This window comes from Anabrus simplex, chromosome 12 (genome assembly GCF_040414725.1).
Source record: "Anabrus simplex isolate iqAnaSimp1 chromosome 12, ASM4041472v1, whole genome shotgun sequence".
In the NCBI taxonomy this organism is placed as follows: Eukaryota; Metazoa; Arthropoda; class Insecta; order Orthoptera; family Tettigoniidae; genus Anabrus; species Anabrus simplex.
Genome location: NC_090276.1, coordinates 91,659,147 through 91,683,824, shown reverse-complemented (window position 1 = coordinate 91,683,824; position 24,678 = coordinate 91,659,147). Strand labels below are relative to the sequence as shown.

Below are 24,678 nucleotides of genomic sequence, written 5' to 3'. Positions count from 1 at the left end.
GAGAGCCAAGAATAATGGTCAAGAGAATACGTCACATTGACCATGCGTCATCTCGTAATCTGCAGAACTTTAGGTTGAGCAGCGGCCGCTTTGTAGGCCAAGGCCCATTAGGTCTGTAGTTTGTTTGTTTCAGGGGTGTTTGTAAGATTATAATTATACGCATTTAATTATTTTGATGTTTAGCCAAATTGTTGATGGTTTTAACTCATTCCCGGATTTTCCGTTTTCCCGTATCTTGTGTTTTTTTCCCGGGGTCCCCCCAAAACCAGAGAATCGAGGTTCCACTGTATACCGGCAATCCGCTACAGCGTGTACATTTTTCGCCGTTAACAATTCTTGGTATAATGTATTCTACTGTAATTACAACAGTTACACAGTAATTGCTCCTTTCAAATGAGTTCTTTGCTGGTCCTGAAGAAGTGAGATATAACTGACTGAACAAAAAAAGAGGGACAGGATGACAACTAAAATGCTACAGGTTACGTAATGGGGCTCTCAGGTCTTTTCCCTTGAGACATCAGAAACAATCTTGTGTGTTTCTTATAATAACTGTGCTTTACAGAATTTCTTGCGACGAAACTACAAATTCTTACCTGCCCTTGTAATGAGAGAAGATGGCATTGAAACTAGAACCACTGGTTGCACAGCTGTACTGTGGATACTGGGAGAATATCACCACTCGTTCTGGGCCATCTCTGGAATAGAAATATCAACATCAAACAAGTTCACTTTACTAACTTCATTGTATGCACAAATGTCTAATTGAGGCGCTCAGAATACAAGTGGTGCAAGTCCAAATATTACTGCTTTTCAGAACAGAGGCATATTATACTCCACAGTATGGGGCTTTTTTAGAGCAGTAGTGAATGAAGTCCATAGTTGAGCTGTTTGCCTCCAGGTAGCAGCACTTAATGTGATCAATGAAGCAGGTGCTTATTATTTCAGAATACAAGTTAAGCAAGTCCACACACCATGTTGTGTTTTGATGTTTTGTTGCTCAAACACTAGAAAATCATTACTAGTACTTGGATGTTTAGGAAAAGTTATATATTTTCTTCACAAATAAACAAGGGAATTATAAGGTCCACCTATTCAATACTGAAGAAAATTATGTGATAGATTCTACAAGTCTGTTAAATCTTCACATTTAATTTATTTAGTCATATGGGACCGGTTTCGACAAAAATTGTATGTCATCGTCAGCCAAGAAAGGAAACAAAGACATTAAAAATACCTTGAGATTTACCTCTCTAGTAAAATTATACCAATAGTTTACAAAATTATTCATATTATTCATACAAGTTAAGTTAACTTGTATTAGCTTGGCAGCTGAGGTTCCGTCTTGGTTTGAGACCGTTCTAGACCCACCTACGTAACCACGGATTTTTCATATAAGATCCTTTTTCGACACATTGTTTTAACAAGAGCCTTGGTCATTTTATATTAATCAACCTCATATCATAATTTATTATGAAAATCATGGACATAAAAGTGAAGCAAGATGATATAAAAACTCTATTTTAGTACTTTGCTTTTAATGCCAAGACACCAGCAATCTATAAACTCAACCTGCCTACTTTGTTTAAACTGGCAATTGCTATATTTTAATCATTATTTCTGTTAAGTACAAAGGCTGTATTCCAATTAGAATGCTCTAACACCATCATTGTATATACTTTTGTGGAACGACTTATAACTGAGTACCTGTTTTTTAGGCTCATGAACCTTGATAACAATACCCATCTATTTTTAATAATGTATTGAACTGTATGTAAACAAAAATATTACACTTATTTAGTACTGAAAAATTTACAATTGTATACATTTTACTACAAAGCATATTGTACAAAGATTGTTAGCATATCTCTCAATTATAATTATTATTGTGTGCACCTCATCATATAAAACATACGCCAATGTAATACGATTACCAGTTCACGTTTGTACAAACATTTTAGCCCTAATATGAATAATTTTGTAAACTATTGATATAATTTTACTAGAGATGTAAATTTTAATGTACTTCCAATGTCTTTCCTTGGCTGATGATGACATACAATTTTTGTCAAAACCGGGCCCATATGACTAAATAAATGAAATGTGAAGATTTAACAGACTTGTAGAATCTATCGCATAATTTTCTTCAGTATTGAATAGGTGAACCTTATAATCCCTTGTTTATTTGTGAATCTCGATTCAATATGGAACCAATAATGAAGTTTTTGACTTTAAATATATTTTCTTTGTCTCTATTTTCTTGTCTGGTTGGATTTTGGTGCAAATTGGTGATTTTCATCACAATTAAGTGATTTTCATTTGTCATAAATATGCATATCTTGGCTATTTTTTTTGCCACAAGGTCATATTTTGAGCTATTTTAGTAAAAACGTCATATTTCGGTCAATTTTCGGCGGTTTGACGACAGCTGTAGGTGTGCAAAATCACCTTCAACTTACCGAATGCGAATTAGAGTGCACAAAAATGCTTCTCAGTATCACACTGCTGATACAAGTGGAATGCCCTTTGTACACAATGAAGGTCATAGACCTCAACCTAACCAACCCGCTGTACTCGGCAACCCAGTCTCCAAGGTAGAGACAGAAACAATCCGGAAAATCCCGTCCCAGCAGTGAGCTAATTACTTCTGGTAATTGCTCATTTGTCTTTGTTCAGATATTAGAACCTCAACCTCCTTTCACTTACACAAGCGTCAGTTTATAGTGAATTGTATCCCAGCACACATTCCAGTATGCCTAAGGAAAAGTCTTCTACTAGTGTTACGTTATGAAGCTTTGTTTCAAGATTCCTGTCCTTTTCCTTATCTCTTCATTTCTAATTCTATCCTTTCTGATCTTGCCCTCGATACCTCCTAGGAATTTCATCTCCGCTGCCTGTATTCTACTCTCCTCTCGTTTTGTTGTACTCCACGATTGAGCTGCATAGGTTAGTCTGGGTTCATAATAGGTTGAATATAATACTTTGTTACATTTCTTCAGGACATCTTGGTTCCACAAAATACCCCTTACACTCTGGTAGAAGCTGTTTGCTTGTTGTATTCTTTTCCCAATTTCCTCGGTAATCTTCCCAAGTACTTGAACTGGCCGCACTTAAGCGACTGCAGCTATCGAGCTCGGTCACTGTTGTTTTACTTTTCTCTATGTTTACTTTCATCCCAAATTTTTCTATCTCTTGTTTCCATACATCTACTTGTTTTTGCACTTCTGTTTCATCCTCACCCCATATCACTATATCATCTGCAAACAACATGGCTTTTGTTGCCTGTCTTCCCAATCTCTGTTTAATGTTCTTATGAATTTCATCCATGACTATGATGAATGTATGGGGAGAAAGTACACTTCCCTGTCAGAGACCAGTTTCAACTTTAAACCATTTTGTTTTTTCTATACTAGTCTTCAGACTACCAACACAATTTTTGTACATAGCTTTTATCATTTGCACTTGCACTCTGTTAACTTGCTTTTTCCCTTAATGTGTCCCATACCAACTGTCAGGGCACAATGTCATAAGCTTTTTCAATGTCAATAAATATCACCACTATGTCTTTTCTCATCACAAAAGTTTGATAAGTGAATAGACTGTGAATAATTGCTGCACATGTATATTACTTACTTATCCAGTGCTACAGCCCCTTGTGAGCGATAGTCCACCATCTACTTCGATCCTGAGCAGCTGGTCTCCATTGCCCTCAGGTCGGCCGCTCCATCTATTACGGGGCCTTCCTTGTCGCCATCTTTTATCTGTTCGAGATTTAACTACTTTTCTTGGCATTCGATCTTCCTCCATTCTTTCGACATGGCCAAGCCATCGCAGTCTCTGTGCCTTAATAAATCTAACTATATCCTCCTGGTCAAATATGTTCTGTATTTCAGCATTCGTCCTTATCCTTCAACCATTCTGGTCTTGAACTGGGTCATATATTCGTCTAATAATCTTTCTTTCAAATATTCTTAATTTATTTGCATCATCAACTAAATGGTTCCAGGCTTCTGAGCCGTATGTCACTACAGGTCTAATAAGGGTCTTATATATTTTGAATTTTGTAGGCTTAGACAATAGACGAGATTTAAATAATGTATGATTTGCATAATAGGCCCTGTTCCCAGCTATTATTCTACAATGTATCTCCTCATTTATTCTATTATTGTTTGTCAACATGGTTCCCAAATACTCAAAACTTCATACATTCTCCAAACTATGCCCATATATTGTCAGATTATGTTGACTTCTTGTGCCCTCTATAACAGTCTCATGCATATACTTGGATTTACTGTCATTCACCTCCAATCCCATCCGTTTTCCTGCTTCCTCCATTTCAAGAAACATTCCTTCAAATATCTATCATTCCTGGCCATTAACACTACATCATCTGCATACACACAAATTTGTTTAGATTTATATACAATATTTCTGGAATCCATAATTTTTTCAAGGACTTACATGTATATTCAGAAAACTAATATTAAAGTAAGAATAAAGAATTTAAGCCTACATATTAAGATAAAGAAATTTGTTAACAAATATGTATCAGAGGAATTGCCGTTCTGATTTATTTTTTATTTTTAAATGGCCCTGGAAAGGCTAGGTCAAGCAGCAGGGAAACCTTTCTGGACAATAATAAAGAATCTTAGGAAAGGAGGGAAAAAGGAAATGAATAGTGTTTTGAGTAATTCAGGTGAAATAATAGATCCCAGGGAATAACTGGAGAGCTGGAGGGAATATTTTGAACATCTTCTCAATGTAAAAGGAAATCATCCTAGTGGTGTTGCGAACAGCCAAGCTCATGGGGAGGAAGAAAATGATGTTGGTGAAATTATGCTTGAGGAAGTGGAAAGGATGGTAAATAAACTCCATTGTCATAAAGCAGCAGGAATAGATGAAATTAGACCTGAAATGTTGAAGTACAGTGGAAAGGCAGGGATGAAATGGCTTCATAGAGTAGTAAAATTAGTGTGGAGTGTTGATGAGGTACCTTCAGATTGGACAAAAGCAGTAACTGCACCTATCTATAAGCAAGGGAACAGGAAGGACTGCGACAACTATCGAGGTATCTCATTGATTAGTATACCAGGCAAAGTATTCTCTGGCATCTTCGAAGGGAGGGTGCGATCAGTCGTTGAGAAGAAGTTGGATGAAACCCAGTGTGGTTTCAGACCACAGAAAGGCTGTCAGGATCAGATTTTCAGTATGTGCCAGGTAATTCAAAAATGCAAAAATGTTTCGTAGATCTAGAGAAAGCATATGACAGGGTACCGAGGGAAAAGATGTTCGCCATACTGGCGGACTATGGAATTAAAGGTAGATTATTAAAATCAATCAAAGGTATTTATGTTGACAATTGGGCTTCAGTGAGAATTGATGGTAGAATGAGTTCTTGGTTCAGGGTACTTACAGGTGTTAGACAAGGCTGTAATCTTTCACCTTTGCAGTTCGTAGTTTACATGGATCATCTGCTGAAAGGTATAAAATGGCAGGGAGGGATTCAGTTAGGTGGAAATGTAATAAGCAGTCTGGCCTATGCTGACGACTTGGTCTTAATGGCAGACTGTGCCGAAAGCCTGCAGTCTAATATCTTGGAACTTGAAAATAGGTGCAATGAGTATGGTATGAAAATTAGCCTCTCGAAGACTAAATTGATGTCAGTAGGTAAGAAATTCAACAGAATTGAATGTCAGATTGGTGATACAAAGCTAGAACAGGTCGATAATTTCAAGTATTTAGGTTGTGTGTTTTCCCAGAATGGTAATATAGTAAGTGAGATTGAATCAAGGTGTCGTAAAGCTAATGCAGTGAGCTCGCAGTTGCGATGAACAGTATTCTGTAATAAGGAAGTCAGCTCCCAGACAAAACTATCTTTACATTGGTCTGTTTTCAGACCAATTTTGCTTTATGGGAGCGAAAGCTGGGTGGACTCAGGAAATCTTATTCATAAGTTAGAAGTAACAGACATGAAAGTAGCAAGAAAGATTGCTGGTACAAACAGGTGGGAACAATGGCAGGAGGGTACTCAGAATGAGGAGATAAAGGCTAATTTAGGAATGAACTCGATGGATGAAGCTCTTCGCATAAACCGGCTTCGGTGGTGGGGTCATGTGAGGCGAATGGAGGAGGATAGGTTACCTAGGAGAATAATGGACTCTGCTATGGAGGGTAAGAGAAGTAGAGGTAGACCAAGGCGACGATGGTTAGACTCAGTTTCTAACAATTTAAAGATAAGAAGTATAGAACTAAATGAGGCCACAACACTAGTTGTAAATCGAGGATTGTGGCAACGTTTAGTAAATTCACAGAGGTTTGCAGACTGAATACTGAAAGGCATAACAGTCTATAATGATAATGTATGTATGTATGTATGTATGTATGTATGTGTGTATGTATGTATGTATGTATGTATGTATGTATGTATGTTTAAAATGGCCATATTTTGATTAATAATTTTCTGGTCATATTTTGTCACTTTTGAGGTCATATTTGTTTGCTTATTTGGGCTATTTTTTAGGTCTTAACCCATTCACATATAATTTAATTGAACTTATTTATGCCTTGGTGTACCATTTATTTTCTTTACTTTACATGATTTTATCACCGACACTGAAAAAGCATGCTTTCCAACAACCTAATGAGAGGAAATATCCAAACTACTGTCAAATGTACTTTGTAAAGTCTTTATGCATTTGGTAGATCATAAAACAGCCATCTACGTGCAGCGCCACCTTGCACCAGTGGCATTCAAATGAAGATTCCTTCCTCAGACCCCGTGTCACACAGACTTTGCATCTCCATGATGGGGTAACGTTCTTCGTTGTTGGGGGTATTTTGGTTGGAAAGTGTTCCCAGTGCTTCCCCCGAATTCTCAGTGAGGTACATCCAGGGCTTGGGCATCATCATTTTGGATAGTCAGGCGAGGTCACACTTGCCAACAGCTGTTCGGCCAAATTGATCCGGAAGCTGGTAAAGCCTACTGCTTCTTGTCAGGGTTGAGGGGGCGATGAATGATGTAAGAATTCAGAAGTGTCATATCCAGGATGTAGAAGTATATATTTTTGTATCCTTTTACATACTTCCTCATCAAGGGGAATGATGCGAGTCTCTGGTCATGGGAATCAGCACCACCCATTCCACAGTTGTAGTCAACAACAAGATTGGGTCTGAACTTCTTCTTGCCATCATACTTTACCACTTCAAGGTAATCTGGCCTTCATTTCATCTACAGATACAGGAAGCCAGTGTTCTTTTACATATGTCATTACCCTATTTATATCTTCGGCAGCTGATACAAGACATTTACTTGCATAAGCATTTGTCTCTTTGGTTAGATGTTCCCAATAGTCTGCTGTTACAACTTGCAGTTCGTTCCAGCATTGTCCTAGGCGCCTTTGAACAACACTATTTATGTCACTAGTTGCGATGCATGAGTGATACTTAAGTGCTCCGAGTTCCATTCCCTATCATGTAAAATATGATTAGAAGCATCAGATGTAGGCCTAAAATTCAGCGACACATTTGGCGGCAAAACAGTAATTTGTTCACCCCTGCGAGCGCTCACGTCACTGTAACATGAACTACTTTCACTTCTACTAAATTCTTCGTCACTTATTTCTATATCAAAGTCGCTCTCTTGTAAAAATTCCCTTATAATCGCTTCGTCACTCAACATGGAGGCAGCCATGATTTCGCTTACGATGAGGTTGCTAAGATACAGGTTATTCTTTCCACAGAATAACTGCACAGAAGTGTTTATCGAGCACATCAATGGAATAAAACAGTGCTTCCATCTGTCAAGAGATTACCTTACTAATACCAAATCCTTCCACAAAGGAAACCAGCTTGGAGCAGGTCCGGAAATAAACTCTATGTACAGACGAAGAAATCCGTCTTTGTACTGGAGTACAGTCAAGAGGAGCCAGGACAGAGAGATCCGTCAAAGTACGTCAAGTGGTTAAACATCCGAGCCCTAATCATTACTATGTACAGATAAGAGTGTTCAGATGGAAATGAAGGCAAGTTTTAAAACATATAATCAAATTCTTAGTTTTCCTCCGCTTTTCCCACACCTGTGGGGTTGCGGGAGCAAACTCTGTTGCACATGTGGATTTGGCCCTGTTTTATGGCCGGATGTCCTTCCTGACGCCAACCTTATATCGAGGGATATGATCACTATTACGTATTTCTATGGTGGTTCGTAGTGTTGTCCGAATATGAAGAGGGAAATTGTTGGGACAAACAAACACAAACACCCAGTCCCCAGGCCAGATGAATTAAAAAACGCGTTTAAAATTCCCGACTCGGCTGGGAACCGAAGGCCTCAACGCTGGCCATTCAGCCAAGGAGTCGGACATATAACCAACTTCGTAGTAATTACCGTATTTCTCTGAATCCAAGACAACCCTGAATGTAAGACGACCCTGACTTTTTCCTTCAAAAAAATTAAATCAGGCTTAAAAAGTGATTTTTAAAATCATATGAATGCCTTTCTTGTACAGTAGGCATTTTTAGACCATTTTTGTCTTCACACCAATGCAAGGCTTTAGTTATGCCATATTTTTTGTGGCTGCACAATTATTCTTTATTTTCACGGGTTTAACATCCATTAACTTAAAAGTGGCATGAGAATATAGACGAGACCCCGTTAAAAATTTGCCGGCAATACCTGTTCCACGTATGTTTACAATATGGCGATCCATCAGGAAAATATTCCTGCTGTCTGTAAAACTGTTAAATTTTTTAACGTAAGGTGAAGTAGACGTGTTATAACTCTGCCAATAAGTAGCCGTGGCCTTTCCAAGAATTTGAAGCTCACATGTTTGGATGCCATTCTGTAGATTTGAGAAATGTTTTTGTAAAAGCTAATAGAACGACGTTATGCAGAGGCACTGTACAAGCGATGTATAATAAAGAGGCGGACGTTGATTGTGTGAAAAGCAGCAGCGTGGTTATCGTGGTAGCTTCATTGCGAATGCAAGACGAGCCTTGATTCTGAGAAAACACATTGTCTTGGATTTGAAGAAATACAGTATTAACCTGTTTTGAAACCTACATTGAAACACAACCTATTTCATTTTCACTAATTTTATTTTTTTGTGTTTGCAACTTCTATTTTATTTGCTGTAGGGCCGAGGGAGGAAATCGTAGAGAGGTGGATGATCAATAAAAGGAACAGTCTTTGAAATACAACGAGTAAATCCTCAAATGAGGCATGCTGAGTTCTTATCCACCAAGAAATTGAAAGAAGCCATTGTGAACCGAAGAAAAGCTGTTGATGATTACAATCTTAATTGGCTACAAGTGCGATGGTTGATGTACGAAAAGGTATGTGAATTTTCATTAAAATACAGTCCTGACATGTAATTTCATGAACTTAATTTGGCAAAGAAAGGTAAAGGAAGACTAGAACTGCCAAGTAGAAGGATATGTTGGATTTGCTGCCTATTACCGTATTTACTCGTGTATTAGACCCCCTTGGCTTTTCGAGATGAAGAAAATTTTAAAAAATCTTGCATATAATATCCCCCAACGTAATTCGTCAGAGAAGAACAACGATTCCACTTCAAAGCGGATGCAAGCTTTATGCAGCTCTGATGACATCACACAAATTTGTGAATAGTTTCGTCCGTACGACCCAAGCAATGAAAATAAGCGTCGAAGTCGTGCACTACATCTGTGTTTCCTAGTTAAGAAATGTCCGCCTCCATAGTGTAGGCTTACTGCAGCTCAGATGACGTTGCACAAATAGGTGAATAGTTTCGTGTCCAACCTGCGCATTGCAAGCATACATCAGTCATGCTACATGTCTGTGTTTTGTAGTTAAGAATGTCCACTAGCATAATGGTTAGCACAATTAGCTGCCGATCTCGAGAGCCTGAGTTCGATTCTCGGTACCGTACTGCCAGAGATTTACGAATGGCAGGAAGGATGATTTGTGGTAAAACTGGTACATGCAACTCCCTTCCACTGGGGGCCTGTCTAAAAAAGAGCTGCACCACCTCGGGATAAGGAAACAAGTTTACTTTAGTTAAGAAATATTCACGGTTGTTGCTAGGCCTATTAATGTACGCAGGCGAGATCATTAACAAAGTGATCGTTTAATATCTTGTAACTCGGGCCAATATAGGGTTTTTGGGAGGGAAGTAGGTTTAAAACGTGATCAAAACAATCCAATCACAATTGTGTTACTCGCCAACATACCTAACAAATAATAATAATATTGTTTTTTATGTCCTCACTTACTTTCAACGATTTTCGGAGACGCCAAACAAAAAATACTTGGATGCGCGTTAATAAAAAGTGAGAGACAACGAACGTACGAAATTAAACATTATGATAACAAAACTCATTACCACTACACCTGTAGATATCCACGAATGCGGCAAACCTTCCTGTTACTTATTTTTATTCTTTCCGTTGTGGAACTTTTGGCACTATCTGGGCAATAACATACCAAACCTAAACAATGCGGTCTCTCTTATCTCATTTACAGCTGTTTAGGTAAATCCTAATGTGATAAAAGTAGAGAACAAGCATGAAATATACTTAAAAAGAAGGGTCTGGCTTTCAACAGCCGCAGTTATCAAAAGAATGCTTCCAGTCACTATGTATTACATTCGGAAGTACAACTCGTATGCTAGTTATCAGCTGGTGGTCTGGCACGCTTTCAACAACATGGCTTTATTCACAAGGAGTGGCTTCTGCTATACATACACCAGCTGGGAATATCAGAGACCATCTCCAGAAACCATTTGGGAATAGCTTCACACAGTTTGGACTCTACAGTCGGGAGCAAAACTATTTTTAAAAGGTTCAAAAAGACGGGACCTCGAAAGCTCTCGGTCTCGATTGCAGTGCAAGTCTGACGAGGTGGCAGTGAAGATAAAGTCACTTGAAATGACGACACGCTGGTAGCAGGGAAGTTAGCGGCTCAAGGCAATTAAAAACTGACAGAGACAAATGACTGGCCATTGAGTTATTTTGTATCAATATTGCATAATATGATAATATGATACCCTTATCCCTTTTTTCTATGGGGTCGAGTATGAAGTGAGACGAACAAGTTACGACCGCATGCCCTTCCTGACGTAGACCTCATCAGAGGAATTAATGAGATGAAACGAATGACGTGATATGAATACCTAAAACAGATTATATTTACTTTATATGTATGCCTAAAAGTCGTGTTCACCATTTATTGACTTTTTACATTTAGAGATATTGCCTTCCAAAGAAAATAGCCAGTATAACTCAAATACATTCATAGGTTTGTTAAAGAACAGTGTAGAATTTGTTCATGTACTATTTATAGTTCTTTATAGCCTAGAAGTCATGTGTTCACTGCACAAAATTTGAGCTTATCACATATTGGACCTCCCTTTACTTTTTTTGGCTGTAAAAGTGGGGGGGGGAAGGGGTCTAATACGCGAGAAAATATGGTATTCCTCCCATCCGCCACACTTTCTTCAAGCATCTTCCTCACATTTAAAACACTCGACAACGTGTAATCACAGCTTGCTCAAAAAGATGTAGATGGTGAAGCAATGATGAATTGTTCTACGTGTGAATGTGTAAAGAAATGTGATCAATGCAAGAACTATGAATGGAAACATTAGAATGATGTAGTTTTTAAGATGCATTTTGTCAGTTACAAACTTCAAATGAAAATGTTATACTGTGCACTCAATGTTTTGTAATAATTTTCAGTAGACAACTGAAGCAAGTCGATGATTTCTACATAAAAAAATAATTGTAATTTCAAATGTTTATTCTACTTACTGAAATTCACATGGAGTGAGTGAAGAACTACATATTTTCTTTTCACAAATAAATCACATTTAGATTTAAATTATATGTTAAGTTTTTAATTCCCATATATCTTTAACTCCCGACGTCACAAGAACAGTTTGTCTGGACTTATTTATTTATTTATTTATTAATGTCTTTCTGTACATGGCGGGGCTCAGGCTATGAAGCCTGCTATTATGCCAAACCATATAATTATGCACCTGTATAAACATAATATACTGAACATTATAACTACTTAAAAATAAGTTAATTATAATTTAAAGTTAATGTGAAATGTAATTTGTATGAAATGTAAAGCATCATAAAAATCATTTTAACATTTTAAAATTAATTTATAATAATTACTATTATTAGAGCTATATCTCGAAAAATATAAACTATAATGTTTCTAACCTTACATTGACATTTTATTCATTTAACTTAATAATCTAAAATTTAAGGGTACTTCTAAGAGTAAATCAATCTGAGTGTAGGTAAAATTTCCAGCACATTCTTCTGAATAGCTTTAGGTTGCTTATGTCTCTAATTTCAGCCGGGAGAGAATTCCAGGAACGTATGGTCCCCGGTACAAATGACTTGTTAAACGTACTACTGTGATGAGTGGGGATGGACAGCAAGGTTTGTACTGATGACCTTGAGGGTGTTCTGCTTGAGGGAGAGAGGTAGTTGAAATCTATTCTCAGATAATGCGGTTTACCTGTTCGCAGTATTTTGTGAAGAAGAGAAACAGCATGGTATTTACGTCTATCACATAATCTTAACCAGGACAGCTGATGGAGGAATGGGCTGATGTGGGAATAGAGCGGAACATTTAGAATGAATCGAATGCAGGCATTATGCGCCCGTTGAAGTTTAGAACCAAGTGAACAACTTATGTTATTATAGACTACATCACCATAATCAAATATTGGTAGTATTAGTTCTTGAATGAGCAGTTTCCTGGTTTTGACGGGTAGAAAATCTCTCAGTTTGTATAGTGAGTGTAATGAACCGAATACACGTTGACAAATTTTTGTTACGTGCTCTGACCAACTTAAATACTTATCAAAAATTATTCCAAGGTTCTTAACGGAGTCTTTCAGTGCTATAGGTGTTTCATTGATCTTGACAACCGGTACGTTGATGCTTTCTAACTTGGCATGCGCTTTTCTAGATCCTATTATGATGGCTTGCGATTTTAATGGGTTTACTTTCAGGCAGTGGCTACTAGTCCATTCGTTAATGTTAAATAAGTCTTCGTTTAATTTCATGGTTGCTTCTTGTATGTCATTCGGCTTGGTATGAATAAACAATTGGATATCGTCAGCGTATAAGTGATATTTACAGTTCGTCAGTTGTTCTGATAGGTCATTCATGTATAGGGAGAACAGAAGTGGTGATAACACCCCACCCTGTGCTACCCCCATCTCAGTATTTCGCCACCTAGACACATTGTCTCCCACTGACACACATTGTTTACGTCCACTGAGATAGGAACGTACCCAGCATAATACATTATTAGAAAATTTCATCATTTCTAATTTAGCTAGTAAAATGTCTTTATCTACGCAATCAAATGCCTTTGTGAGGTCGAGAAGAGTAAGAATTGTCATTTGTCCGTTATCCATTGCTAGCTGAATGTCGTTAGTTACTTTTACTAATGCTGTGCTGGTACTGTAGTTCGATCTAAACCCTGATTGATATCTGTCGAGTAAGTTATGATGTAAGAGATAGGCTGTCATTTGTTTGTGTACTAGTTTCTCCAGTACTTTTCCTAGTACAGGGAGAATACTAATAGGGCGGTAATCGTCAAGGGTTGTGGGGGTACTGTTTTTCTGCAAGGGTCGGATGATGGCATTTTTCCAGTTCCCAGGAAAGATTCCCGTCATAAGAGAGGTGTTAATAATATGCGTTATTGTAGGAAGAATGATGTCTAGAATTCTTCTTAAAAGGGACAGGTTTATTCCATCGTGTCCAGTAGACTTTGATTTTATGTCATTAAGGGCGCTCTTTACATCACCTGGAGTCACGTGAGAGAAGTAGAATGTTTCACCACCATGCTTTCCCTTTGAAAATATTCTGTCAATAGTGGCTCTCTTGGTATTTCCGTTCGTCTGGACGTTTCTTGAGCTAAAATACTCATTCAGATCATCCAAAGGTACATTACAGTTACTGTCCTTTGTCTTCGTTTTACTTAGACCCATATCTCGGAGAGTCTTCCATGCAACAGCAGAGTCATGTGTATTTAAAATTTCGTACGAGTAGCGTATTTTAGCGTTTCTTATCATCTGCGTGGTTTTATTTCGAAGTTTTTTATAATTCTCAAAATTTTCCTGCGCTGGATGTTTTACGTAGTAGCTATAGGCTGAGTCCCTATCTTTCATTTTATCATGAATTTCTTGATTGAGCCACGGGTTAGAGGGTCGCTTTACTCGAGCAGTACGTAATGGGGCATGTCTGTCGTATAAAGTTAAGAGAAGTTCGTTAAAATGAGATACTTTGTCGTCAATGTCCTTTATATACTGAATTGTGTGCCAAGGTGTGCTCAGAGCGTCCTCAATGAGAGCTTCGTCGTTCAAATTTTTGAAATCCCTGTATTTGATTATCTTAGGCCTGTATTTTGGACATTTTAAAGAGTATGCAGCGTAAATCATGTCATGGCGGGAAAGGCCTGGCACAGGCATCTGTCCATGTGTCAATATACGGTCATTATTGTTTGCAATGATTAGGTCGAGGAGTGTGTGCGAGGTTGCAACATGGTGTGTGGGTTGCAAGGGCAGAATTGTCATATTAATTGATTCAAACATGCATGTCAGTCGCCTAGTCTCAGTGGTTTCATTTTTCAGGTCAGTGTTGAAGTCTCCCATTAAAATCATATGTTCATACCTGAATATTAAATCCTGTAGCGCTTCTTCTAAATCGGTGATGTTTCCAGTCTTCGGTGGGCGGTACACTACACCGAGTAAACACTTCGTACCACGAATTTCAATTTCTACAAACAAGAACTCCGCTCTGTGAGAGTATTCACTTGGCGATTTAAATATTACCTTGTATTTCAAATCATCGCGTATAAATATTCCGACTCCGCCTCCAGGCTTTCCCTCTCTGCCGTTCCTAATTAAAGTGTATCCACTCATTTTAACCAGCGCTGAAGGTATAGACTGACGCAGCCATGACTCTGAAATCATTATAGCATGCAGATTACAGGTTGAAAATATTTCGGAGAATTCTGAGAAATGTGGGACAATGCTCTGTGTATTGACATGTGTTATTTGTAGAGAAGTAGGGTAGGGCGCAAGAATGTCTTTGAGACGGTTAGCGGTATTCTGCGAGGGGGCTGGCACGACGGGGTAATGACCTGCCTGGGACAGTGGTGAAAGGAGGCTGAAATTAGAGACATTTGTTTCCTGGTTGCTAAATGTTGCCAACTTGAAAGTTAAATGATGACAACTGATAGTAAGAAGTACCTACTACAACTATAAGATTATCACCTAATCAAAACTACAACTATGTGGAAAATTAACTTAAGTGAACTAAAATAACTATGGCGGTCCTTATATTACACAGAGTCTGCTCGTGACTAGCGAATACTGTTCAAATCTGAACGATTAGTTATGGCTATTTTACGGTTCCCTTGTTTTACGTATACGATCCCATCTCTAGACCATACGTTCTGGACGGTAAATTTTGCGACAGCGTCCTGAAGAAGTCGGAGTCTTGCTGGAGTTAGGTCCTCGCGGATGGTTTTATTCGTGCCCTTAAGTTTCTTTTTGTTCGTGAACATAGCGTTCCTCTTACGGTATGAGACAAACTTGACGATTATAGGTCGCGGACGCCCATTCTGGTTTTTCCCAACCCTGAGAGACCTATCAATGTCATCCATAGAAAGACTGACCCCGATTTCTTTCGCAATGTCAAGAACTAAATTGTCAGTGTTCTCGTCCGCAGTTTCCGGTATACCGAACACACGTAGGCACTGCCTTCTCTGATACTGTTCTAAACAGTCAGTTTTATCCTGCAGTTCAGTTTTTAAATCACTGATTGTTGTGTCCCGCTCCTCTAGAGCCCTCCTAAGTTCTTCAATTACACTCGTATTAAAATTGATAGTTTCTTTTAATTGGTCAACAACTGACTTTGTTACCTGGTCCTGGATAAGGTTGGCAAGCGTGCCAAGTGTCTCCTTGCTGCTCAGCGCTTCCTGTACGGCCTGCTTAACTATGGCTTCCATTGGCACTTGCTTCACCTTGCGTGGCATTATTAATTTATTGGATTTCTTGCCTTTTACTTTCACCAATCACTTCACTAACACTCACTCAGAACCACTGCACTAGTAGAGATAATGTTATACACTCTGAGCTGCCACACTACGAATATTCACCTGCTAAATCCACGTTCGCCACGAGCCTCGTATTCTGCGTCTATGCACTGTCCGCCATTTAGATGCCTCAATTGTCACTTACGAACCATTTAACAACATAGAGCATTTTAGGAAAATAAATCAAATCAGTCATCCCAGGCTTGTGTTTTCCTCTTATTTGAAAGTTATTGCATTCTGGCCCCTCCACGGGCTACATCAATCTGAAATCGTGACAACATGTAATTCAACTTGACTAGGCCACAAACCTCTCGATCTGGTCCAGAGTGTCGTCAGTGAGAGGATTTACGTAGCGGAAGGCTACGTAGTGTTTGTGAGGAGCCGTTGCAGGAGACTCAGCATCCAGCTTCTTGCACATCAGCTCCCCCTGCAACATCAAGAGTATTCAATATAAGACCGCCTCATGATCTTGTGACAAGTTGTGACAGGTGAATAGGAAGAAGTAGCAAATAAAAAATGCACAATATATGTCCCATGCTTCCGTAAGCACTGGGGCAGAAAAGATAAGTTACTTAAAAGAAATGTGGGGGGGGGGGGCGGGGGACGGACTTGACCTATTTCTGTGAATATTTAGTTTTCACAACCACATGTACTTCTAACTAACATTAGTTTCGACAGACTCAAAAACTTACAGGTTACATATTACATAAGTCAAATCTGAAAACACAACAGCTCCCACTTTAACCAAAAGAAAAGTAAATAAAAAGAAAAAAATTCATGTACCTGAAATTAGAAGGTTGTGGATTTGAATCCCACGATGTCCAGTTGGCCATTTTTATTTTGTATTCATCTCAAATATAGAAGCCTTACGTGGCTCAGGTGGCCGCGCATCGACCTCTCACCGTTGGGTTCCAAGGTTCAAATCCTGGTCACTCCATGCGAGATTTGTGCTGGTTTTTCTCCGGGCACTCCGGTTTTCCCTGTCATCTTTCATTCCAGCAATACTCTCCACTACCATTTCATTTCATCTGTCAGTCATTAATCATTGCCCCAGAGGAGTGCGACAGGCCTCGGCAGCTGGCACAATTCCTATCCTTGCCACAAGATGGGGGCTTCATTCATTCCATCCCTGACCTGGTCAATGACTGGAAAACAGGTTGTGGAATTTCATTTTCTCAAATATACCAATTTCTGTTGCATATACAGGTGGTCCTAGTCAACCTGTGTGGTGCTGCCACTGCCAGAGGCATAGGTTCGATTCCTGGCTCTGCCATGAAATTTGAAAAGCGGTACGAGGGTTGGAACGGGGTCCACTCAGCCTGGGAAGGTCAACTGAGTAGATTACAAGATATTAGAATCATTCCGTATTGACGGTTTTCACTTTACAAAGGTGAAAAATGAGAGTATCCTCCTAATTCAAGACAATAAATATTCCGTCATTAGATGGAGTAAACAAATTCAAACATGTTTCGGCTCTTTTGTGCCATCTTCAGTGAAAAATGAGGTGAGTTTGAAATAATTTACATAATATAAGTTGAAAAAATGCTAAAAAACATAATGAAGGAGCAAATGAAAAAACAAACAAAAGAGAGCCTAGACGGAAACAAAATTAGCACAAATATACAATATTGACATCAATATGCGGAGCAAAAAACGACTCACTGCGACAAAATTCAGTGAAAAGGTGTTAATTTAAAATAATAATAGAAACTAAAAACTGTGTTAACCTAAGAAAACAAAGGAATGAAAAACAAATGATGCAGATGGAAAAGAACAATGGTAGCACATGGAGAGGTTGTGGACCTCATAGTTTACAAAATATTGTTTAGTAACAATAATAAAACAGGTTGAAATCACTGTCAAAAATCACTTCATTCCATATTTTTACCTGTTCTAGAACTTTCCCTTCACTTTCACCCAACAGCAAATGTCATTAGCAAAAAACCATGCTTTTAGTGTTCCTGCCCCAGTCCTCTTTTTTTATTCGGTTCAGTATCTCATCTATGATGACAACGAACAGAAGTGGTGATAGTACACTCCCTCATCTCAGCCCCATTCTAACTTCAAATTCTTCTGTCTCTCCTATTTTGGTCCAAATTTTAGAGGTGCACGTGGATCATTTTACGTGGAACTCTGGGAGTACACTCGTGTGTTCTTCAATATCCGTGAAGGTCAGAATGTCATCTCTGTTGTATTTCCAGTAGTTTTCCACAATACCACATCCACTGTTGATCTTTACTCCTGATTCCATGTTGTTCCTCTTCCAGTTGCAGTTCCACCAATGGCCTTAATACTTTTTTTTTAGAATTCTTTCGATCATTTCCATTACTAGGGATGACATTTTGCCTATTTTATTCCCATAAAGGGAAATGTTGGCTTTTAAGATGAAAATCTGTTTTAGATTCCTTTCAGCAACAATTTATTGGTTTTATTGTGCCAGTAAATGCCTATTTCAGGGGTTTGTGCCTACTTGTAGTATAATTGCCCATTTACTGCCTTTTGACAGTCTTTTAAAGAATCCAATTTTCTAAGTGGTGTGGCCAAAAGAATTATTTTCTCATTTCTCAACATTTGTTTACCCCACTAACAATAATGCGAATTCTCGGAAATCTCCATAATAACTCTTGGTGAATTTACTTGAGGACAAGCGAGGTACCACGAACCTTTCCAATCCTCCCACCCCCTAAGACCAAACAGGGTTCACGCCCATATCCCCTCCCTACCTCTCGTGTTGAGACCTGCTTTGAGCAAGTGTTGTTTAGAGGGGTCTAACATCCAGTTCATCATGCTTTTTGAAAACGTGAGTTTGGTAATGTCTAAAGAAATATCTTCCAAGTAGTGGCTGAAGCACTGCATCACTTCCCTACCTTCTGTCAAGCTTGAAGGAGATTTCTTTTATCTTTCCCTGATAGATGACTATGATTACATTTCGTTATAACATTTGCAGGCCTAATAATTTATGTACTGTGGCAAGCTGTTTTGTTGCAACACCATATAATTTAGGCCATGGATGATGAGGATGCTCTCTATGCAAGAGAAGCCAAAAAAAGTCATGTCCTGCCCATCAGTTCGACGAGATTTAGCATTCCTGAAGGCAATTTCAGCAAGCAGCTGGGAGCCCTCGCAGCATTGGAGAGGTGTGGCATGCCCCTTCTGGAGTCCATTGGGATTGTGAAATAAGTCTTGAGCAAACATCTGGGAAGGAAGCTGCTATCAGGGAAAAGTTTGATAGGGCCCTGCAATGAAATCCAACGTGGAAAGAAATAGTAATAATGTAATTGTTTTTACGTCCCACTAACTATTTTCACAATTTTCAAAGAGGCCAAGGTGCCAGAATTTAGTCCTGCAAGAGTTCTTTCACATGCCAGTAAATCTACTGACACAAGACTAATGTATTTCAGCACCTTCAGATACCACCGGACTGAGCCAGGATCAAACCTGCCAAGCTGGGATCAGAAGGCCAGCGCCTCAACCATCTGAGCCACTCAGCCCAGTGAAAGAGAGAGTAAAAGTACCACTTTATGTGATTTAATGTTGAGATATCCTTCCCACAATACAGAAACATTCTTCATGACATGTTACCTGAAAATATTGAAAATCTATTTGTTGTAAATTCCTTCCATAGTCATTGAGTGAACTATTAAATTATATGTACATTTTCATCCCTGTTTTTGCTATTTCTAGTCCCTATTTTAACTGTTTTTAGTCCCTATACATTACATAGAGTGAGGGTACTTCACCTGTAGGGACAATAATTCTCTTTCCCATCTTCTAGGATTTTCTTCTGTCTCTAGGCTGCTTTAAACAACCTACATACCTAATATATTACCATACATATATACCATATGTACAATATTGTTTACATTGCATATAAACTTGTCAATGATTGCGATGTGATGATATGAACAAGTGAGACGAGCTGTAGGTTCTGACTCCAAGTGGTAACAGCTGGACTGAATTCAGGTCACAGCTTGGTGAAACTTGTCTGTAAGGAAGGAGGTAGGGAGAATGACAATTCCATTCAGCCAGCACAGGGATGTGCTATGTGGCTATATTGTGTTTGTCTTGATGTGTACGAGAAAATGAATTGATGATAATGATTTTGGGAGGAATCAATGTGTTTCAATGAAGTAAAGGGAATTTTATATGACTTTACTTTTACTGGTGAGCTGTTGCCTAAAGTACAAAGAATTTACTACAGATAGATATATTGTAATCTAACACACATTCCAGTACTCTGCATCAGAGTAACCTCAAGTACGATTAATTAAGACCTAATAAAAATAGTGTGAAATGTTATTTTATAAAATTTAGTAGCACATAGAGGGGGATATTTTGCAGATGTGTGTGATCGTCAAGATTGGTCTGGTTGGCTTTTTTCTTGTGATGTGTATTTCTACTCCCTCCCTTATGTTCAATGATTTTCTTTTACTTCCAATGCGTAAAATTTTTAGATCTGTGTTGATGTCTGTGAAATGGAGGCAGCTGTTGTATACGTGTTTCCCAAAGGATGAATGGTGATTTGTATCTGGCAGCATTTTTGTCCTGTGTTTTTGTTGCCTATATACTGTATGTGGCCTTGCAGTTTGGCTGTTGACATTTGAGTTCATAAACTCCTGATTTGGAGAAAACGTCTGGTTTGTTTAGGTCGCATTTGCTGATGTGTCTCTGTTGTTCGTTCTGAAGGCTACTTTTAGACATTGCTTTTTGAACATGTTAACATTCTTCTAATGCAACATAAAATCACTAGCAAAAAAATTCTTCTTCTATTGGAACGTTAGTATACACATTGGTAATGTCAAAGGATATCATTCTTGTGCTCTCTGTTATTTTTAGATTATTTAATTCTTTAATTCATTCTGAGAAGTCCTCTGAGTTTTAATTAGCATGTTGGAGTGGATCACTGCCAATACCTAGGTTCATTGGGTTAATCGCAGTAATGAGGTTGTAAATAAACGTTACAGATATCTTCATATCACTACGAGGAATATGAGGCATGAAAAAGAACAAAGGAAAGCAACATGAGTTGTTCCGAGTGATTCACGACAAAAGAGATGTGTCACAAAAATGGTGCAAACTTTGGTCTGGGAAAACTTGGGGGAGTATGGAGATGAACTGCTCAACTAAGTGGTATGCTCTGAGCTGCCAGAATAGAGATAGTACAAAATGACATTGTTAGAAGAATAAGCTTGAATTGAGTTTTAAGGAAAGATCATAATATGAAGATGAAGTTAGAATTCAAGAGGACAAATTGGTGCAAATATTTGTTTATGGAATTAGGGATGAGAGGATTGATAAATTTCCAACTTTTTTGAAATCATTTGAAAAAAGACTACATAAACAATTGCCACCCGCGCGGCAGATCAGTGGTGATTGGTCAAGTGAGCAGCAACCCGGAATGAAAGCAAGACAAACCTGAAGTGTTGTCCACTTGAAGATGGGAGAACCACCGCCAATCTCCTTGTACTTCTGCTGGACCTCTGCGGTTCGGCGCTGAGCGATGTACGGGCCCAGTTTACTGCAAACAGAGTAAAGAATCTTCACTTATCAGCAGTAGGTACTATATGCAAAAGGAGACTCACAAAATTTGACTGTTCCACTGATAGAGTCTCTAGTAACAGAGTGGTTTCACGAATATGAACTTAACAAAATATGTGCTCAAAGTTTGTGGAATCTGTGCCAAATTATGTAAAGCAACTTATAAAACAGGACGGATGAGATATCAGTTATTAGCAAAAATTAAAAGTAAACTGCAAACAATATAAAATGTGCATGTTACTATCGTGTTAGGACTGTACGTGCTTCTACCTTAGGAGTCTTTGCAAACCATCCACTTCATGGTCCGTATGGATAAATTAATCAATAAATTGAGCAGAGAAATTGTTCCACCTAATTGATACTTTTTGTTTTGCCTTTGACAAAGTTAATTTATAAGTAGTACATGTTTCGTTTAGATTGAGTAAACATCATCAGCTACTTTTTTGGTACAGAGACATTATTCCATGTGAATCTTAAGACCATCCCTAACATATTAAAGGCTGAACCTTTGAAAACGTGGGAGAGGATGAGGGGAGCAAGTGGAGGATGTTAAGAACTTAGCTATGTCTATTTTGTTTAAAACTTATGGCTAATAAACATTTCTAAAAGCTTGTTATAACTGATAACTACAAATATCTTTGTTCTTTTATGATCCCGTAACATTGAACGTAGAAATGTATATGGTCTTCTTATAGCAGTGTGTTTGAACTGGAAATTCCTAGTTGTGTCTTATATGTTGAGGCTAATGACATTTGTGCTGAAATTTATTGTTACTCCGAGAATTCTTAAGTTTATGCAATACCTGCACCTTGTGCATGGAACGGTTAGTTGGTTTGCGACACGACCTGGAACCAAGAGAGAAAAAATGGGAGTGTGGGTGTTATGTTTAACCTTCCTTTGGTTAACTTCTGTTAGAATTTGACTAACTTACCCCAAATACAGGAGCGTTGCCCCATGGTCCAGCACTCATAGCCTCAGCTCTTAACCTGGTGTAATACTGGTGTGTGTTCGGTGGGGCCTGCTTGTTAGCGTGGCAAGGTGAAGAGAGGGGAGGAAGAGGCATGTCCACTTGAGTGGAGGGGAAGTTTGGTTAAAAATCAAGGGTTCTAATGCTGTTTGTATTGTTCATGGGTTTATTATAATTCCTTTCTAATAATTTTAAGTATCGTAAGATATGCTCATACATAGGACATTTTTGCTCAACTGTTTCTTTTTTTTTTTGCTAGTTGCTTTACTTCGCACCGACACAGATAGGTCTTATGGCGACGATTGGATAGGAAAGGCCTAGGAGTTGGAAGGAAACGGCCGTGGCCTTAATTAAGGTACAGCCCCAGCATTTGCCTGGTGTGAAAATGGGAAACCACGGAAAACCATCTTCAGGGCTGCCGACAGTGGGACTCGAACCCACGATCTCCCGGATGCAAGCTCACAGCCGCGCGCCTCTACGCACACGGCCAACTCGCCCGGTCTCAACTGTTTCATTGAGGTTTTTATTCTTATTCATTGACTGATCTGAAAGGATGTGAATATTTCCTAGATTATTCATTAGCTTCCCTTTGTTCACCTTACTTACAATGGAGATGTCTTGCTCGATGGTAGTAAATTTATGGCCTGAACTGACATTATGGGCTCCCATAGCAGAAAACCTTCTATGCCTTTCAGCGTTGACATGCTCTTGGTATCTTAGAGTGAAATTTTGTCCTGACTGTCCGACATAAGATACTTCCACTGTGAGCATGTCAACCTGTAAATCTGTGAGTCTAGATACAGTATATATCATTCTTGGAAAGGTTAATTGTGTAATAATTGAAAAAATTGTGTTTGGTATTGTTTTTGTTGAAAAAGCTATCCTACAATTGTGTTTCCTGAACAGATTGTGATCATTCTACATAAATTTAACAAATTTTTGAATCTTTTATGTTCAGCTATTAGATTCATTTGCTGTTTGTTTTTGAAGCTATTTTTATTTTATCAATGACTTTCGAACTGAAGCCATTGTGCAGGGCTTGCTTCTGAATACATGAAAGTTCTTTCTCATTCATGTTCGGAAAGAGGAACTTCGAAGGCTCTACTGATAAAGCTATAATAAGCAGACCTCCTTTGCGTATCCAGATGGAGGGAACATTTTTTTATTGTAGTTAATGCAAAGGTGAGTTTTCTGTGCATTTTACAAGAGAAACCATCATTCTTCCAAATCGTAATGATTCCTAGGAAATTCAAGGAACCATCATTTTTATCCCCAAGTAAATTTTGTATTTGAGTCTAACGTGTTGTCACACTCATTAAGCTGCTGGAAAAGATCATAGAAATGAGACTTAGGAAGATAGTAGAACCTTTGCTTGAGGAAGAACAACATGGGTTCAGGAAAGGTCGAAGTACTGTTGATCTTATCTTTGCAGTAAAAATGCTGACAGAAAAGTACTGAGAATACGGAAGAAATCTTGTGATTGCATTTGTGGACACTGAAAAAGCATATGATAGTGTTCCTCAAAACAAGATATGGGAATGTCTGGAAGACCTAAAGGTGCCAAAGTACTTAATTGACAAAGTCAAGATGCTATACCAGAAGTGCTACAGCTGTGTCCAGATAGGCAACAGACGATCAAAATGGTTTGAAACAAAGAGAAGTGTCCAACAAGGAAGTGCTCTGTCACCACTCCTGTTCGTAATATTAATGGACAAGGTCATCAAATCAATCAAGAAAATGGACAGTGAACCAAACACCCTGGTATTTGCTGATGATATGCTTTTATGGGGAGAGACATAAGCTGAAGTTCAGAAGAAACTTAATGAATGGAACAACATATTCAAAAACGTTGGACTGAAGATGGGCAAAACAAAGACAGAGGAAATGACCATCAACAGGGAAGGAACAAGTTCAAATATATTTCTGGAAGGAGCAAAAATCGAATCAGCTTCCCACTTAAAGTACCTCGGAAGCACAATCTCGAAAGACAACACTGTTAGGCAGGAAATACTCAGCAGGACACAGAAAGCATCAAACTTCTACAGTCAAGTCAGAAATCTTCTCTGGG

The 24,678-nt window shown here is 38.5% G+C and overlaps 1 protein-coding gene across 1 annotated transcript in view; it reads right to left on the bottom strand.

Moving 5' to 3' along the window:
- Positions 1-24,678, bottom strand: part of FeCH (ferrochelatase, mitochondrial) — a 74,334-nt gene that overhangs the window by 33,130 nt on the left and 16,526 nt on the right. The window contains exons 3-5 of the mRNA XM_067156427.2: positions 21,521-21,623; positions 16,414-16,532; positions 594-695 (exon numbers count right to left, since the gene is read on the bottom strand). Coding sequence (XP_067012528.2) covers positions 594-695; positions 16,414-16,532; positions 21,521-21,623 — 324 coding nt within the window. The remainder of the gene's footprint in view (positions 1-593; positions 696-16,413; positions 16,533-21,520; positions 21,624-24,678) is intronic.